This window comes from Panulirus ornatus, chromosome 48, assembly GCF_036320965.1.
Source record: "Panulirus ornatus isolate Po-2019 chromosome 48, ASM3632096v1, whole genome shotgun sequence".
Lineage (NCBI taxonomy): Eukaryota > Metazoa > Arthropoda > Malacostraca > Decapoda > Palinuridae > Panulirus > Panulirus ornatus.
This window is the reverse complement of record NC_092271.1, coordinates 28,346,600-28,365,982: the sequence shown is the minus strand read 5'-3', so window position 1 is coordinate 28,365,982 and position 19,383 is coordinate 28,346,600. Positions and strand designations below refer to the sequence as shown.

The 19,383-nt window shown below is 39.6% G+C and overlaps 1 protein-coding gene across 5 annotated transcripts in view; it reads left to right on the top strand.

Moving 5' to 3' along the window:
- LOC139763917 (uncharacterized) overlaps positions 1-19,383 on the top strand; it is a 197,696-nt gene that overhangs the window by 164,055 nt on the left and 14,258 nt on the right. For all 5 annotated transcript variants that reach the window (XM_071690358.1, XM_071690357.1, XM_071690355.1 and 2 more), the window contains 3 exons: positions 2,228-2,888; positions 7,819-9,172; positions 16,266-16,350. In XM_071690358.1, coding sequence (XP_071546459.1) covers positions 2,228-2,888; positions 7,819-9,172; positions 16,266-16,350 — 2,100 coding nt within the window. The remainder of the gene's footprint in view (positions 1-2,227; positions 2,889-7,818; positions 9,173-16,265; positions 16,351-19,383) is intronic.

The window sequence follows — 19,383 nt, the reverse complement described above, 5'->3', positions numbered from 1 at the left end:
ATTTCTTTCGTCTGTTTCCTTGCGCTACCTCGCAAACGCGGGGAAAAAAAAAGAAAAAAAGTGATAACCATTGATTACTTATTTGGTTTTGGTGAAATGATGTCATGTGATTACTATGTGGCTGTTGGCAACTTACTGTTGTTTTTTCATAGCTTTTTCTTCTCATACCTCAAAGCTTTAGAACTTTCTACCCTCTCATGTCTTTCCCCTTAACTATGACTTGGCACTTTTTAAGAGGTTTTTCGCTCCCTCTGAAATTCAAAAAATACTTTTCCTTGTTTGGAATTTTTTCCTTTCATTAACCTCTTTATATTTCAAAGAAGGCCTGGCCATGATGTAGTCTTTTGTCCATGACTGGAGCCTCAAAGAGGAAAATGGTATGTTTGAAGGAATAGTATTTCCAACAAAATTATATGGTTGCGAGGCATGGGCTATAGATGGGGTTGTTTGGAGGAGGGTAGATGTGTTGGAAATGAAATGTTTGGGGACAGTATGTGGTGTAAGGTGGTTTGATTGAGTAAGTAATGAAAGTGTAAGAGAGATGTATAAAAATAAAAAGTTTTGTGAGAGCAGAGGGTGTTGAAGTGGTTTGGACATATGGAGAGAATGAGCGAGGAAAGATTGACAGAGAGGATATATGGGTCTAAGGTGGAGGGAACAAGAGGTGGGAGACCAAATTGGAGGTGGAAGGATGGAGTGAAAAAGATTTTGAGCGATTGGGGCCTGAATATGCAGGAGGGTGAAAGGCGTGCACGGAATAGAGTGAATTGGAACAATGTGGTATACTGGGTTTGACATGCTGTCATGGACTGAACTGGGCACATAAAGCATCCTGGAGTAAACCATGGAAAGGTCTATTGGGCCTGAAAGTGGATAGGGAGCTCTGGTTTTGCTGCATTGCACATAACTTATGTGTGGATGTGAGCGGATGTGGCCTTTCTTCATCTGTTTCTTGGCGCTACCATGTTGACGGGGTGGTGATCAAGTGTTGGGAAGAAGAGGAGAATGTATATATTCTTTCATATATTTGTGCTGTTTCCTTTGGGGTAGGGTGGCATCGGAAATGGATGATGACGAATAAGTATGAATATGTACCTGTGTGTATATGTATGTGTATGCATGCATGCAGGAAAATGAAACAGGACAAGTTCCCAAGTGCACTTTCATGTAATGATCACATCATTGGGGAGACACAGGAAATGAAATAATTTCTTGCATCTTCCCTGGCAGTGTGATCATTACACAGAAGTGCACTTGGGAACAGTATTTGATTTTCATTTTTTTTAATACTAGATTATGCACACCATTGTGACTTGCAACATATGTATGTATAAATGTATGTATGTATATCTCTGTGTACGTGTATGTGAGTGGATTCGTCTTTCTTTGTCTATTTCTTGGTGCTGCCTCACTAATGCAGGAAAAGGAAATGATCAGATAGGAAAAATTAAGAATAGAATGTGCAGTGGCAACTGGCCTTATTGGGAGTGGCCTTACTGTTACACAGTATAGCATGTTTTGGTGAAACATTTACAAAACTTTTGCACATTTTTCAGTGTTATTGGTGGATGCAATATACATCTGAAGTGCATTTTTCATTGTTTTATGAATATCTTTGAAATTGTAACATTGAATACATTTTTCTAAACAAAGTGAGAAACATTCACAGGGTTTCACAGGAGACCTCGGTGAGGAATTGAATGATTAAACATAGGAAAACACCCAAGAAATGTATTTGTTAGGATAGGATTTGGGATGTTCTTGGGCTCTGTCTGTAAAAAATTACACCATGAGTGAAAATTCACCTGTGGCAAGGCTATTTTACTGTGAGTACAGTCTCATGAAAGAGATTATCACTTCAAAGGAATCTGCATTTCCCTGCTGCTGGAATTAGTGCAACCTTGGGCTGCAGGCCATATGTAAGAGGCCCTGAGAGGCACCAGAACTCTTTCATAGAAATTGGTTTTGTGGTGGTTATAAATGAATAGGATGTGAATTTTTGATCAGTGGTGCAAAGAGAGAGATTTGATGGGTGTTAATTGTATGACCAACCTTTTACTGTTTGTAATTTTCTGAATTTATTGTTGATACTATTCACCCTAGTGAGGTGTTCCCCCTTAACTCATTTTAGGTTTTTTGCTTCAATTTATAACTCACCAGTTTGCTTTCTGTCATCTTTGATTTGTGTACTGGTATGATGGTAATAATTGCTTGATTTTTTCTGCAGGTTGAAGCCAAAGAGAGGGAGAAAGAGAACATAAACAGCAGTATTAGTGAAATTAAACAAAGTAATACGAATTCTGCTCAAAGCAAAATTGAAGAGAAGTTACTGGCTTTACCTTCAAAGGAAGATGCCTATGTCTTTAAGGAAGAAGATGATCATGATTTTGAGCCTAGCTTTCGAAGCCTTAAAAGTGGGAGAAGAAAGTCTCACACCTTGAAAGAAACCCAGTATTCAACTGAAAGAAGAAGAGCAAAACGAACAGGGCAGGGCCACAATGAAGAGAAATTTGTTGTTGAAGAAAAGCAGCTAACAGTAGAGGAAAGACAACCAACAGTTGATGAAAGGAGAACAGCGACTGAGGAGAAACAGATGAATCTGGAAGAAAAACTGATTACAGTTGATGAGAAGAGGACAGCTTTGGAGGACAAGAAGACATTGGTGGAAGACAGACAGACATCTATAGGAAAGACTTTGGCAGAAGACAAAAGGATGGCAGTAGATGAGAGGCAATCAATATTAGAGGAAAAACAGGCAGCCTTAGAGGTAAAGCATATGATAACAGAGAAGAAAACAGCTTTAGAGGAGAAGCAGTTGGAAGATGAAAAGAAGTCAGTTGTAGATAAAGTACGAACAACTGCAGGAGAGCAGCAGTGTACAAAAAAAGGTAAGTCATTTGACTGAAATTGATGAATGTAAAGCAGAGCAAGAATGTTTTTGCAAGATTTCAATGGTGTACATGCAGTATTTGGTAATGGAAATGTTTGTTTTGGGTTTTTCATTTCCAGTTTTAGAAGGCATGAAAATACGTAGTAGTAAGTTTAGATGTATTAGATCTGTTATTACAAAATTATTAGTTTTGAAATTTAAGTGTCAAAGGTTAAGAATGTCTGATGGCTGCATATGTGCCTTTTAGTGACAGAGGAGTGGAAGTTAAGAATACATTTTAGAGAAAACTTTGAGTATTAAAGGCTGTAGGTCTAGAGGAAAAATTGATGGATGATTTGAATGTTTGGGTTAGGGAACAGGATAGGTTAAATGTAAAAGCAGTCAGGATGGAGGACTTGCATAATACATGGGGAATGAGGAGAATAGTTAAAGACTAAAGGTGTGAGAAGGATATACAATGCGAGGAAATCGTTAGAAAATCTCAGGAGTTAATTCTTTTGGGCTGGAATTGTCAAAACAGAGTTATGGCAGATATGCTGGTCAAGGAGATACATACTAGTACAGTAATGGTGTAAGGAAGAGACAGACCATGGAAGAACTGGATAGATGCAGTGAGAGATTGGATTAGGTTTAGGAATGTTTTTACTGAAGATGCTAGAGGAGTTATTTGGGATTGGAGGTAATGGAAGCATTTTTTGCGTTTGAGTGAGCGAAGATGTTGGTCTTATGTGACATGTGCAAAGTAATAATGAAGTACTTTTAGAAGAGTGAAAGTCCTAGTTTGCCATAAATATAATGGGCGTGGGTTAAGGATGTTTATGAGTAATTTCAAAGACATTTTATACAAAAGTTCACCAGGTATGGAGACTTTTGTTGTGGCCACCCCCTGAAGGGAGTTCCTAGATGAGACAGGCATCAGCAATAAAGATAGATTAGTTATGCACCTAATCCATCCCAAGGAATTTGGATGAAGTTAATTTTGATAGAAGATATGTAGATCACCAACCTACCTCAGAACACCTACAGTCAATTATAATAGAAAGATATGTAGATTACCTATCTTCCTCAGAGCACTCACAGTGAGATTTTGCTATGGTCAGGGCAGATATGAAGCTCTGACTGTTTTGCTGGCTGAATTTTACCATTTCTTTCTGTCACCACTTCTCTTCTAATTATTTTTTTGAGGTTCATCAAGGATTAACTTCAGCCATGAGTCTGGTTTTCTTTTTCATATTTCTGTAGTCACTCATTTCTCATGTAATTGCATGAAATTATCTTTCTAGCTTCCCCCACCAAAAAAAAAAAAAAAAAAAAAAAGAAATTCCCAACTTGATATTTCTTTATCATCCTTGCGGAGATGCTTTCTGGTTTGAAACATTTTTCTCTATGCCTTCTGTTAGCTGCCATGCATATATTAAAATGTATCCCTCCTTTCTTTTCTCTAATTTTAGAGTTTAGGTTTTCCCACCCTCTAACGGTAGTTCATACACTCCAGGCCATCAGTTTTGCATGTGAAGTGTTTTTCTGCTCTTTCCTTCTTATTTCCATCTGTGTAACTGGACCATACAACATAACTTTATTCCATTTTGCATATCAAGCATACTTTTAACTGTTTCATTTGCTGTCTTTAATTACTTAATTAGATATTTGTAATTACTTTCATTAGGACCCATCTCTGAAACATCCCCTGCTGTTGTACAGATTCTTAAATTTATGTATGCTGTGTGTCATATGTGAAAGTTCTCATTATTATATCACTCAACTTGGCTAAAAAGTGCATTCTTATCAGTGTGCCCTTTGAATTCAAGATTTTCATTTAAACCCCTAAGTCTCTGACATTGTCTCTATTTCTTTCCATGTAGGGCTCTTGGAGAAAGATGCTATTATGTTACTCGTTCCATGGACTGTTTCCTCAGATTGCTTTTCATTGGATTCCATTAGGTTCTTTTCAGCCAATTTGTCAATTATATCCAAATTGAATATGTTTGGTAATAGGATAACGGATGTGGGATGTTTTGGATGTGGAGGGGTGTGAAGCTACAGGGTCATAGAAAGTAGTGTTTGATGTTTGGTGAAAAAAAAGGGGGTGAAAGCCCTCTGTAGGATTAATTGCAGCAAAACTGCTACAGTGGATGGGATTGTAATTGAATTTCTCAAGAAAGGGGTGATTGTGTTGATTGATTTGTTATGATTTTTGATGTATATATAGTTCATTATCCCTGGGGATAGGGGAGAAAGAATACTTCCCACGTATTCCCTGCGTGTCGTAGAAGGCGACTAAAAGGGAAGGGAGCGGGAGGCTGGAAATCCTCCCCTCTCATTTTTTTTTTAAGTTTCCAAAAGAAGGAACAGAGAAGGGGGCCAGGTGAGGATATTCCCTGAAAGGTCCAGTCCTCTGTTCTTAACGCTACCTTGCTAATGCAGGAAATGGCTAATAGTGTGAAAGAAAGAAAGAATATAGTTTATGGTGAGATGCTTGAGTATTTGCAAAATACCTGTATATTGCCCTTGTATAAAGGCAAGGGGAACAACAGTGAGTGTTCAGATTAGAAAGGTAAAAGTTTGTTGAGTGTAGCTGGTAAGTTTTATGGGGGATTGGTGATTGAGAGGGTGGTGGCATGCACTGAGTTTCAAGTAGGAGAGTAATCGTGTGGCTACAGGAGTGGTAGATGACACCTGGATCAGATGTATGCTTTGAAGAATATGTTTAAGAAATACTTAGAGAAACAGAAGGATTTGTATGTGGTATTTATAAATCTGGAGGAAATGTGTGATATCAATGTTTTCTAAAACCTCCTCTTCACTTCACCTCTGGGGTGACAAAGCTATAGTGTCTTCCATCGTGAAAACATGTTATGCAGTTCGTCACATATCCTTCCATTATCCTCAACAATTCTTGTCTCTGAATCCCTGAGCATGATGAATTTATGGAAAAGTTCTGTACTTTTTCCTTCCTTCAAAGTTTATTTGTCCTTTCTTATCGTGCTGTATTCGTTCCCTTTTGTCTTAGCAAAAGCTAGCTGGTTGGAGTGTTGCCAGTAATCTTGCCACTGCTCATCCTTGGCTTTTTGTCATCTTTTATCAAACCTTTCTTTCCTCTTTCTCATTATTCCCTCTGTATTTGAGGCTGAAGGTACCCATGTTCCTTTTCCTTTGTAAATTTCACAGAATGTCTCATCACAATGCCCTGGTTCTTGGCTACTTAACTCCGTTTCCCAATCATAATTGTTGAGGCTTATGTGGTATCCTTGATTTTTCCTCCACCTTAGGTCTTGTGTCACCTCTGTTAAGTCCCTCATTTACCACTTAATCAGATGTCAGCATTACATCATCACTTTTTTCAATTGGTGTGTTATATAAAATATTTTCAATATCCATGCTAGTTTGTGTGTCTGAGAGTGTTCACTGTTGTGTTGGTATAGGAAATTTTCATGTTCATATTCTATATACCTGTGTCTCCATGACTTATTATCATCATAAGAAACTAAGTCCCTCTAATCTGTCTCTCTATAATTGAACTGCCCCTTTATCAGTACTTTACCATCTACGAGAAATGCATGTTTTACTGTTTCCTGCACTCTCCTGATTTTTTCTTTATCATTATCTTTGTATATTTGTTTTGGATTATTAGAATTCATTGGAAGATGATGTAATATTAGCACCATTATGCATTTCTTGCTGACATTTATTCTAATATTATGTAGAGTCTATATGTACCAGTGTTATTTTCCAACAATTACTCACATAATGCTGGGCTGTCATACCAGTTGTCTGTAGAGAGTATGTGTCCCTCTCCCAAATATTTGTTCATCAATTTCTTCACTGCCATCAGAAATTGCAAGAGCATCACTATGTCCACATTTCTAGTGTCCTTACTGGTATATACAATAATGTTTGAAACTATGCCAGCTGCATAATTGTATGATACAAAGATCTTTATTCCAAATCGATATCTCGTGCTAGGAATGTGGCAAAAATCTGTGCAGCTTTCCCCTATATAAATATTGAAATAATTCCTGAATTGAAAGCTTCTATCTATCTATATCTGATGTGAGTTTTCTCCTGGAACTCCCTCAAGGGAGTGGCCACAACGATAGAGCCACCACAACAAGGAAACTCCAGTGCCGCTTTTTAACCTTTAGTGCCTCACCCTCGACAGGCCACTGGCAGAGGGCAAATCTAACACAGTGTTTGCAGAGGCTCATATCTAATGTTCCTACTGACTACTACTACCTAATGCTTCTGCTAAATATTCCTGCCTACTGCTTCTACTTAATGCTTCTGCCTAAATGTTCCTGCCTTTTGCTGCTATCTGTAGTTCCTACCATTTTACCAAAAGGTAGGACTAGCACATTGTGCTCACCACAGGAAAATTTAGAGACACAAAGAATGAGCTGTGTGAGTTAATTGTTGGTAAGTGTTATGTTTGACACAGAGAGATTGTATGTCTGTGGACAGATTGCCAGTAGTCCAAATGTGGGTGAGGTAGAGAGAAAAGACTGTTACCTGGGTGAAAGAAGTGCAGCTTGACAACTACTGAAGTGCTGGCTCACTATGCAGCCTTCACTAACCCTCTCAATAATTAGGTGGGTGGAACTAGTAATATACCTCCCTTGTCTCTGGCTGCCTACCAACTGCTACCTACAGCTTATTTTTCTTTAGAAATTAGTAAAAGACATTGATGCCTAATTTTCAAATGCTGTCATATCAGTGGTGCTTGTAGAACTGACAGCAGCATTTTTAGTTGAGTACATTTTACATTCACATGTATTCATAAGCAACTTAAGCAATCTTTTTTTTTAATTTTCTTAATGTGTAGAAATATAGTGATACATTAATCACATATATCCTTGCTGTAGGTTGCACATGCTGTTTCCTTTTCATTTCAGTGATATCTAAAAATGGTAATTTTCTTATCCCCTTCATAGAGTTTGTGAATGACATGGTGGACAGCAGAAGAAGTAACACAGTAGAGCTAGTGTCAACACTGAGAAATTCTCGGAAAATAAGTTCAAACTCTTGGGTTGGTTATAGAGGGTACAATGTCAGGCACTCTCGAGATGTTACAGAAGATCACAATTCAGTGTCAATGCCAAAGAGCCGAAGGGAAACCTCATCAACACGGAGTAAAAGAAAAACTGAAGCTGAGGTGAAGGAGGAAGAGAAGCGGAGGGAGAGCACAACAAGAGGTAGAAGAAAAATAGAACCTGAGGAAAATGTAAAGGATAACCGTCGGGAACTCTCAGCCAGGAGCAGAAGAAGAATAGAACCTGAAGAAAGTGAGGATGAGAACAGGAGAATCTCACTAGGGAAGAATAACAGAGTTGAAGTTGACGAGAGTGAAGAAGATAATCGGAGAGAGACCCTATCCAGAATAAGGAGAAGAGTTGAATCAGAGGAATGTGAAAAAGAGTGCCGTAGAGAACCTTCATCAAGGAGAAGACGAAAGGTAGAAGTTGAAGAAAGTGAGGAAGAGAATAGTAAGGAACCATTAACCAGGAGAAGCAGAAGAAAAACTGAAGTTGAGGAAAGTGAAGGAGAAGGGAGAAAGGAAACATCAACTAGAAGTAGAAAAAAAGCTGAAGCTGAGGAAAGTGAGGATGAAACTACAGCCTTACTTAAAGACTCATCAAGAACAAGAAGAAAAGTTGAATCAAATGAGGTGGAAGACCATCCTGTAACAAGCCTGAGAGAATCATCACGAACCAGGCGGAAACAGGATCCCCATGGAGATCAGAGAAGAGAATCTCAGGAGTTACATATGGAAGAACTTGAAAGGTCACATAGACTTAGGCATAAAACTCAAGTTTTCTCTAATAACAGCAGGGAGATCAGGAGGAGGAAACACTCAGAGATTGAAGATGAGGAAGAAATAATCATGGAAGCAAATAGTCGGAGTAGAAGTAAAAGACAGAAACAGCAAGACCCAGAAGAAGCACTTAGCACACGAAATAAAAGAGTCAGAAGAAATGATGAAGTGGAGAGAGTCACTCGAAAAAATGAGGAAATAGAGAGAACTTTAAGGAAGAAAGAAGATGTGGAAAAGATATCAAGAAGAGATGAGGAAGTGGAAGACACTTTAAGAACTAGGAAGTCAAAGCGAATTGAGCAGCCTGAGCCATTTAATTTGAGGCCCAAGAAACCTCGGCCAAGCAGGCAGCTTGAGGGTGCTGCCGCTGGACTTAGAACAAATCTTTCATGTGGAACAACTATAAATCATCTACAGGATGAAGAGGAAGAAGGGGAGGATGAAGATGAATTAGAAAAGGAAGAGGATGATGGGTAAGTAGAATTTTTGTTGTTATATTAAAATGATATTGAAGCAATTGAATTTGAATTCAGGATGGTAACTGATACTGAATTATGTTGTTTCATTCAAAGAAAACCCCTTTTTTTAAACAATGTCATCCCAGATTTTTTTTATATTTGATATGCTGTTAGTTATTATTGAGAAATGGGCTTGTGCTACTTCTATAATTCCTTGTTGAAATTGTTTTGCACTTGTCCAACCTGAGGAATGTATTAAGCAAGGAAAAGGTTAATTGTACTCGTGTTGAAACTTGAGTGCCCTTTTTTTTTTTTTTTTTGTGAGCCTTGTAAGTGCAAGGAATTTTCCTGAAAGGCTGAGTAGTTTGTTCCTGATACAACCTCAGTTAAGTAGTGAAAGGGAGCAAGTATGAAAGGATCTATTATGGCACTGTATTCATATTGTTGGGACTACAATATAAATATATATCCCAACTATAGATGCATGATTTTCTTCTTGTCTCTAATTGTCTTGCATGGCATCTTTGGTTGCTTCATTTTTTTTTATCATGAATGCTTTGTCCAGTTATTTAGTTTCTGATAGTTGTTAATTATGCTACATATCTAAGGTAGAAAATGCATATAGGTATAAAAAGAGACAATGCATTCAAAAGATTAGGATCTATTAATAGTGTGCATTTTAGATTAACAGTAGAGCACAGATACATCTTACAGCCTTTCATAAATGTTCAAGCTGTTTCCTGTGTCAGCGAGGTAGCACCAGGAAACAGACGAAGAATAGCCCATCCACTCACACACACACACACACACACACACACACACACACACACACACACACACATATATATATATATATATTTTTTTTTTTTGCTTTGTCGCTGTCTCCCGCATTTGCGAGGTAGCGCAAGGAAACAGACGAAAGAAATGGCCCAACCCACCCCCATACACATGTATATACATACGTCCACACTCGCAAATATACAATACCTACACAGCTTTCCATGGTTTACCCCAGACACTTTACATGCCCTGATTCAATCCACTGACAGCACGTCAACCCCGGTATACCACATCGATCCAATTCACTCTATTCCTTGCCCTCCTTTCACCCTCCTGCATGTTCAGGCCTCGATCACACAAAATCTTTTTCACTCCATCTTTCCACCTCCAATTTGGTCTCCCACTTCTCCTCGTTCCCTCCACCTCCGACACATATATCCTCTTGGTCAATCTTTCCTCACTCATTCTCTCCATGTGCCCAAACCATTTCAAAACACCCTCTTCTGCTCTCTCAACCACGCTCTTTTTATTTCCACACATCTCTCTTACCCTTACGTTACTTACTCGATCAAACCACCTCACACCACACATTGTCCTCAAACATCTCATTTCCAGCACATCCATCCTCCTGTGCACAACTCTATCCATAGCCCACGCCTCGCAACCATACAACATTGTTGGAACCACTATTCCTTCAAACATATCCATTTTTGCTTTTGGAGATAATGTTCTCGACTTCCACGCATTCTTCAAGGCTCCCAGGATTTTCGCCCCCTCCCCCACCCTATGATCCATTTCCGCTTCCATGGTTCCATCCGCTGCCAGATCCACTCCCAGATATCTAAAACACTTCACTTCCTCCAGTTTTTCTCCATTCAAACTCACCTCCCAATTGAATTGACCCTCAACCCTACTGTACCTAATAACCTTGCTCTTATTCACATTTACTCTTAACTTTCTTCTTTCACACACTTTACCAAACTCAGTCACCAGCTTCTGCAGTTTCTCACATGAATCAGCCACCAGCGCTGTATCATCAGCGAACAACAACTGACTCACTTCCCAAGTTCTCTCATCCCCAACAGACTTCATACTTGCCCCTCTTTCCAAAACTCTTGCATTCACCTCCCTAACAACCCCATCCATAAACAAATTAAACAACCATGGAGACATCACACACCCCTGCCGCAAACCTACATTCACTGAGAACTAATCACTTTCCTCTCTTCCTACACGTACACATGCCTTACATCCTCGATAAAAACTTTTCACTGCTTCTAACAACTTGCCTCCCACACCATATATTCTTAATACCTTCCACAGAGCATCTCTATCAACTCTTATCATATGCCTTCTCCAGATCCATAAATGCTACATACAAATCCATTTGCTTTTCTAAGTATTTCTCACATACATTCTTCAAAGCAAACACCTGATCCACACATCCTCTACCACTTCTGAAACCACACTGCTCTTCCCCAATCTGATGCTCTGTACATGCCTTCACCCTCTCAATCAATACCCTCCCATATAATTTGCCAGGAATACTCAACAAACTAATACCTCTGTAATTTGAGCACTCACTCTTATCCCCTTTGCCTTTGTACAATGGCACTATGCATGCATTCCGCCAATCCTCAGGCACCTCACCATGAGTCATACATACATTAAATAACCTTACCAACCAGTCAACAATATATATATATATATATATATATATATATATATATATATATATATACAGCGCTGGTGGCTGATTCATGTGAGAAACTGCAGAAGCTGGTGACTGAGTTTGGTAAAGTGTGTGGAAGAAGAAAGTTAAGAGTAAATGTGAATAAGAGCAAGGTTATTAGGTACAGTAGGGTTGAGGGTCAAGTCAATTGGGAGTTGAGTTTGAATGGAGAAAAACTGGAGGAAGTGAAGTGTTTTAGATATCTGGGAGTGGATCTGGCAGCGGATGGAACCATGGAAGCGGAAGTGGATCATAGGGTGGGGGAGGGGGCGAAAACTCTGGGGGCCTTGAAGAATGTGTGGAAGTCGAGAACATTATATCGGAAAGCAAAAATGGGTATGTTTGAAGGAATAGTGGTTCCAACAATGTTGTATGGTTGCGAGGCGTGGGCTATGGATAGAGTTGTGCGCAGGAGGATGGATGTGCTGGAAATGAGATGTTTGAGGACAATGTGTGGTGTGAGGTGGTTTGATCGAGTGAGTAGCATAAGGGTAAGAGAGATGTGTGGAAATAAAAAGAGCGTGGTTGAGAGAGCAGAAGAGGGTGTTTTGAAGTGGTTTGGGCACATGGAGAGAATGAGTGAGGAAAGATTGACCAAGAGGATATATGTGTCGGAGGTGGAGGGAACAAGGAGAAGAGGGAGACCAAATTGGAGGTGGAAAGATGGAGTGAAAAAGATTTTGTGTGATCGGGGCCTGAATATGCAGGAGGGTGAAAGGAGGGCAAGGAATAGAGTGAATTGGAGCGATGTGGTATACCGGGGTTGACGTGCTGTCAGTGGATTGAATCAAGGCATGTGAAGCGTCTGGGGTAAACCATGGAAAGCTGTGTAGGTATGTATATTTGCGTGTGTGGATGTATGTATATACATGTGTATGGGGGGGGGTTGGGCCATTTCTTTCGTCTGTTTCCTTGCGCTACCTCGCAAACGCGGGAGACAGCGACAAAGTATAAAAAAAAAAAATAATATATATATATATATATATATATATATATATATATATATATATATATATATATATATATATATATATATATATATATATATATATTATCCCTGGGGATAGGGGAGAAAGAATACTTCCCACGTATTCCCTGCGTGTCATAGAAGGCGACTAAAAGGGAAGGGAGCAGGGGGCTGGAAATCCTCCCCTCTCATTTTTTTTTTTTTTTTTTTTTTTTTTTCCCCAAAAGAAGGAACAGAGAAGGGGGCCATGAAAGAAGAAAGTGGAGAGTAAATGTAAATAAGAGCACGGTTATTAGGTACAGTAGGGTTGAGGGTCAAGTCAATTGGGAGGTAAGTTTGAATGGAGAAAAACTGGAGGAAGTGAAGTGGTTTAGATATCTGGGAGTGGATTTGGCAGAGGATGGAACCATGGAATCGGAAGTGAATCATAGGGTGGGGGAGGGGGTGAAAATTCTGGGAGCCTTGAAGAATGTGTGGAAGTCGAGAACATTATCTCGGAAAGCAAAAATGGGTATGTTTGAAGGAATAGTGGTTCCAACAATGTTGTATGGTTGCGAGGCGTGGGCTATGGATAGAGGTGTGCGCAGGAGGGTGGATGTGCTGGAAATGAGATGTTTGAGGACAATATGTGGTGTGAGGTGGTTTGATCGAGTAAGTAATAGGGTAAGAGAGAAGTGTGGTAATAAAAAAAGCGTGGTTGAGAGAGCAGAAGAGGGTGTTTTGAAATGGTTTGGTCACATGAAGAGAATGAGTGAGGAAAGATTGACCAAGAGGATATATGTGTCAGAGGTGGAGGGAACGAGAAGTGGGAGACCAAATTGGAGGTGGAAAGATGGAGTGAAAAAGATTTTGAGTGATAGGGGCCTGAACATGCAGGAGGGTGAAAGGCGTGCAAGGAATAGAGTGAATTGGAACGATGTGGTATACTGGGGTCGACGTGCTGTCAGTGGATTGAACCAGGGCATGTGAAGTGTCTGGGGTGAACCGTGGAAAGTTGTGTGGGGCCTGGATGTGGAAAGGGAGCTTTGGTTTTGGTGCATTATTACATGACAGCTAGAGAATGAGTGTGAATGAATGTGGCCTTTGTTGTCTTTTCCTAGTTTTACCTCGCACACATGAGGGGGAAGGGGTTGTTATTTCATGTGTGGCGAGGTGGCGATGGGAATGAATAAAGGCAGACTATGAATTATGTGCATGTGTATATATGTAAATGTCTCCGTGTGTATGTATATGTATACGTTGAGATGTATAGGTATGTATGTTTGCATGTGTGGACGTGTATGTATATACATGTGTATGTGGGTGGGTTGGGCCATTCTTTCGTCTGTTTCCTTGCGCTACCTCACTAACACGGGAGACAGTGACAAAGCAAAATAAATATTGAATAAAATAAACATAGTATGTGTAAAACAGGATGGTATGGAAACAAACAGGGTAGAGCTGAGACATACCTCAACATTTTGACCGTTCAGTGGCTTTCCTCAGGAGATACTGATTCCAGCATTCGGCAGGACTGTGTTCCCAGCAAGTGATGGTCACCCAGTTGGACGCCTTAGCGTATCACTCCCTGATTGGACTCCTCTTCTACGTAAGGTCTCACACTATCACTGAAAGGTTTGTCACTTGCCTGTAGTTGCCATGGCATCGACCATTTAGTGATGGTGTGAGATCTTACCTAGAGAAATGGACTAAGAACAATGTTAACACAAGGTTTGTGTTCATCTGCTGGTCACATCAGGCAATGGAGATTGCTGTGAACAGGTGGCAGCAGCAGGACAAGTGGTCCAATGAGAGAGCAACATGCCAAGGTGTCTGACTGGGTGACCATCACTTGCTGCAAAACAGTCCTGATGAATGCTGGAATCAGTATTTCCTGAGGAAGACCATTGAATGGTCAAAACATTGAGGTATGTCTCTGTTTTAACCTATTTGTTTCTGTATTATCCTGTTTTTCAGATTTGTCATGATGATAATAGATACTGAGATATCTTTGGGATGGGACCCAAGTCTAAACACAAAATCCATTATTTTTCATATACAATTTATACACAGCCTTAAGGTAAAGTATACAATATTTTTAACAATTTTGTACGTGAAACAAAGTTTGTGTAACACTTGAACCATCAGAAGCTAATGTGTCCCAACATCAGCCACCCATGTGGACAATCTGTGGTTGTTTGGTATCATCTTCATTGCTGACTCTGAATTTATATGCTACTGGTAAGCAATCATTTTCTTGCACTTGTTCACGCAGTGCAGAAAATAAGCAAAAAAGCACAGAGAGTGATGCACGTAGGTCTGACATTAATGATAGTTTGTAACAAACTGGCACCAACAGAGCGTCAGAGCTCAGCATGGGCAAGTGAGGTCAGGTGTGGAATTTTCCACTTGTAACATCATGTCATTGCTCAAAAAGTTTTGGATTTTGGAGCATTTCAGATTTTTGGATTAGAGATGCTCAACCAGTGTTTCTTGATAACCCTTTCACTGTATGATAAGATTTTATGGTGCATTTAAAAAAGTCATTAGCCATCAAAAAACGAAATTTGATTATGAAATTTATATTAATTTTCTGGAATACAAAGATCATAAAGTTCAATGTATGACACTAGTATTTATTTGAAAAATCATTGGACTGAAAACTGCTTTTTTATATAAAAATTGAAAAACAAAATATGTAATAAACGTGGAAATATGTGTATAAAGTCACCTGGGTGGTTCATATTTGACTAGATCTACTTTTTAAACTTGATTCTTGTCTTAGAAGGAATATAGAGCTTCATATTGAATAATTTCATAACTCACCAGTAACCCATATATTAGGTGAAAATTCAGTTAGACATTGGCTTCATTGAGGGCAAGACAGACAAAATGTCAAAGATAGTTTGTTTCGAAAGTGTTTGTTTCATAATGATTCTGGTTGCACTTTTACATCTTTATGTTTAAGTTGTATGTCTTCATGAAATGTGTTTATATGAATGATCTATATTTATGCTGTATATATTTTTGAACATATGTGTTTATAGCACTGTTGTAGATGAAAAGGAGTGGAATCTCTTCAAGGACCTTCTTACACCAAAGTTGTCCATGATTTTCCTGCTACTAATTGTAGCACAGCCTTGAAGTTGCAGGAGACCCTGTAAAAGGGGTCTTGGGGTATTAGGGGGAGAAGTAAGCTGGTAGTCTGGTAGGGGTGGGGTTGCTTGGGTAGTGAATCAGTTACTGTTTGTTGATAACATGGCACTAGTGGCAGACTTTAGTGAGAAACTGCAGAAATTGGTTTCTGAGTTTGGGAGAGTATGTGAAAGGAATAAGTTTTCACTCAGTCAGTCAGCATCATACCATAAACTTTGCCAGCTATCCTGAAGAAACTTATTAGATGAAGATAATGACACTTGCTTTTTCTCCCTCATCCTTCAAATGGGGAAACAATTACAGGCTTTACCCAATTCATAGACACCCAACCACTTTCCCTTGCTTCCATTCTCACTTTTCAGATCAACTCCACCACTGTTTCACCTCCACTCTTGTAGATGTAATTACTGTATTGTTTTTCTATTTACGTGGTTTTGAGAACAATACAATTATGATTATAATAGGTTTAATACCACCCCTTTTCCCACTGATAGCTTGGACAGCATGGACCTGGAAATGCCTCATCTTGAGCCCATGGTTGACATTGAGAAGAGACCAGAGGCTTCAAAGCCTGATGAGGTAAGACTTGCATTTGTATTCACTATTTTCATAAAAGTTTGATTACTGTGATGAAGACAGACTTACATTAAAAGTTTTGAGATTGGTGAGCCAAACTTGAATTTTACACAATGAGTGCAAAAAAAAAGTATTTTTAGTTAGGCCTTACTAGTTTTGGCTGTAGATATGATAATGATAGTAATGATAATGATAATGAGTGAGTCACAGGGTGGGGGAGGGGAGAAGATTCTGGGAGCGATGAAGAATGTGTAGAAGAAGAGAACATTATCTCAGAGAGCAATAATGGGAATGTTTGAAGGAATAGTAGTTCTATCAATGTTATATGGTTGTGAGGCATGGGCTGTAGATAGGGTTGTAAGGAGGAGGGTGGATGTGTTGGAAATGAAATGTTTGAGAACAGTATGTGGTGTGAGGTCGTTTGATTGAGTAAGTAATGAAAGGGTAAGAGAGATATGTAGTAATAAAAAGAGTGTGGTTGAGAGAGCAGTAGAGGGTGCGTTAAATGGTTTGAACATACTCAGAGAATGAGTGAGGAAAGATTGACAAAGAGGATATTTGTGTCAGAGGTGGAGGGAACAAGGAGAAGCGGGAGACCAAATAGCAGGTGGAAGGATGGGGTGAAAAAGATTTTGAGGGATCAGGACCTAAACGTACAGGAGGGTGAGAGGCTTGCAAGGAATAGAGAGAATTGAAATGATGTGGTATATGGGTCAATGTGCTGTCAGTGGACTGAACCAGGGCATGTGAAATGTCTGGGGTAAACCATGGAAACGTCTGTGGGGCTTGGATGTGGATAGGGAGCTGTGGTTTTGGTGCATTACACGTGACAGCTAGAGACCGAGTGTGAATAAGCAAGGGGTAACGATGCTGTTTCCTGTGGGGCGGGGTAGCGCCAGGAATGGATAAAGGCAAGCATGTATAAATTTGTCCATGTGTATGTATGTAATGTCTGCGTATGTGCATGTATATGTATGTATATGTTGATATGTGGGCGTTTATGTATATATATTTTTAGATGAGTGGATGGTCCATGCTTCGTCTGTTTCTTGGTGCTACCTCACTGACGCGGGAAACCGATTTTGTATAATGATGATAATAATAGTAATAATAATGATAATAATAATAATGATGATAATAATAATGATAATAATAATAATAATAATAATAATAATAATAATAATAATGATAATGATGATAATAATGGTTGTTTATTTTTATGGATGGAGTGGTTAGGGAGGTGAATGCAAGGGTTTTGGAGAGAGGGGCAAGTATGCAGTCTATTCTGGGTGAGAGGGCTTGGGAATTGAGTCAGTTGTTGTTCGTTGATGATACAGTGTTGGTGGCTGATTTGGGTGAGAAACTGCAAAGTTGGTGACTTAGCTTGGTAAAGTGTGTGAAAGAAGAAAGCTGAGAGTAAATGTGAATAAGAGCAAGGTTGTTAGGTGTAGAGTTGAGGGACAAGTTAATTGGGAGGTAAATTTGAATGGAGAAAAACTGGAGGAAGTGAAGTGTTTTAGATATCTGGGGGTGGATTTAGCAGCGGATGGAACCATGGAAGTGGGTCACAGGATGGGGGAGGTGGCGAAGATTCTGGGAGCATTGAAGAATGTGTGGAAGGTGAGAACATTATCTCAGAGAGCGAAAATTGGTATGTTTGAAGGACTAGTTGTTCCAACAATGTTATATAGTTGTGAAGCATGGGCTTTAGACAGACAGGGTTGTGCAGAGGAAGGTGGATGTCTTGGTAATGAAATGTCTGAGGACAATATGTGGTGTGAGGTGGTTTGATCGAGTAAATAATGGAAGGGTAAGAGAGATGTGTAGTAATAGGGAGAGTGTGGTTGAGAGAGCGGAAGAGGGTGTGTTGAAAAGGTATTTTCACATGGAGAGAATGAGTGAGGAAAGATTAACAAAGGATATATGTGTCAGAGGTAGAGGGAATGAGGAGAAGCGGGAGACCAAATTGGAGGTGGAAGGATGGAGTGAAAAAGATAGTGATTGGGACCTGAACATACAGGAAGATGAAAGGTATGCAAGGAATAGAGTGAATTGGAATGATGTGGTATACCAGAGTCAGTGTGCTGTCAGTGGATTGAACCAGGGCATGTGAAGTGTCTTGGGTAAACCATGGAAAGTTTTGTGGGGTCTGGATGTGGAAAGGAAGCTGTGGTTTTAGTGCATTATACATGACAGCTAGAGACTGAGTGTGAACGAATGGGGCCTTTTTTGTCTTTTCCTAGCGCTACCTTGGGGGGGAATGCTGTTTCATGTGTGGTGGGGTGGCAACGGGGATGGATGAAGGCCGAAAGTATGAATATGTATATGTGTATATATGTATATGTCTGTGTATGTATATGTGCATGTGTAGGCATATATATATATATATATATATATATATATATATATATATATATATATATATATATAATAAAATAAAAATATATATATATATTATTTTTTTTTATTATACTTTGTCGCTGTCTCCCGTGTTTGCGAGGTAGCGCAAGGAAACAGACGAAAGAAATGGCCCAACCCCCCCCCCCATACACATGTATATACATACGTCCACACACGCAAATATACATACCTACACAGCTTTCCATGGTTTACCCCAGACGCTTCACATGCCTTGATTCAATCCACTGACAGCACGTCAACCCCAGTACACCACATCGCTCCAATTCACTCTATTCCTTGCCCTCCTTTCACCCTCCTGCATGTTCAGGCCCCGATCACACAAAATCTTTTTCACTCCATCTTTCCACCTCCAATTTGGTCTCCCTCTTCTCCTCGTTCCCTCCACCTCCGACACATATATCCTCTTGGTCAATCTTTCCTCACTCATTCCCTCCACGTGCCCAAACCACCTCAAAACACCCTCTTCTGCTCTCTCAACCACGCTCTTTTTATTTCCACACATCTCTCTTACCCTTACGTTACTCACTCGATCAAACCACCTCACACCACACATTGTCCCCAAACATCTCATTTCCAGCACATCCATCCTCCTGCGCACAACTCTATCCATAGCCC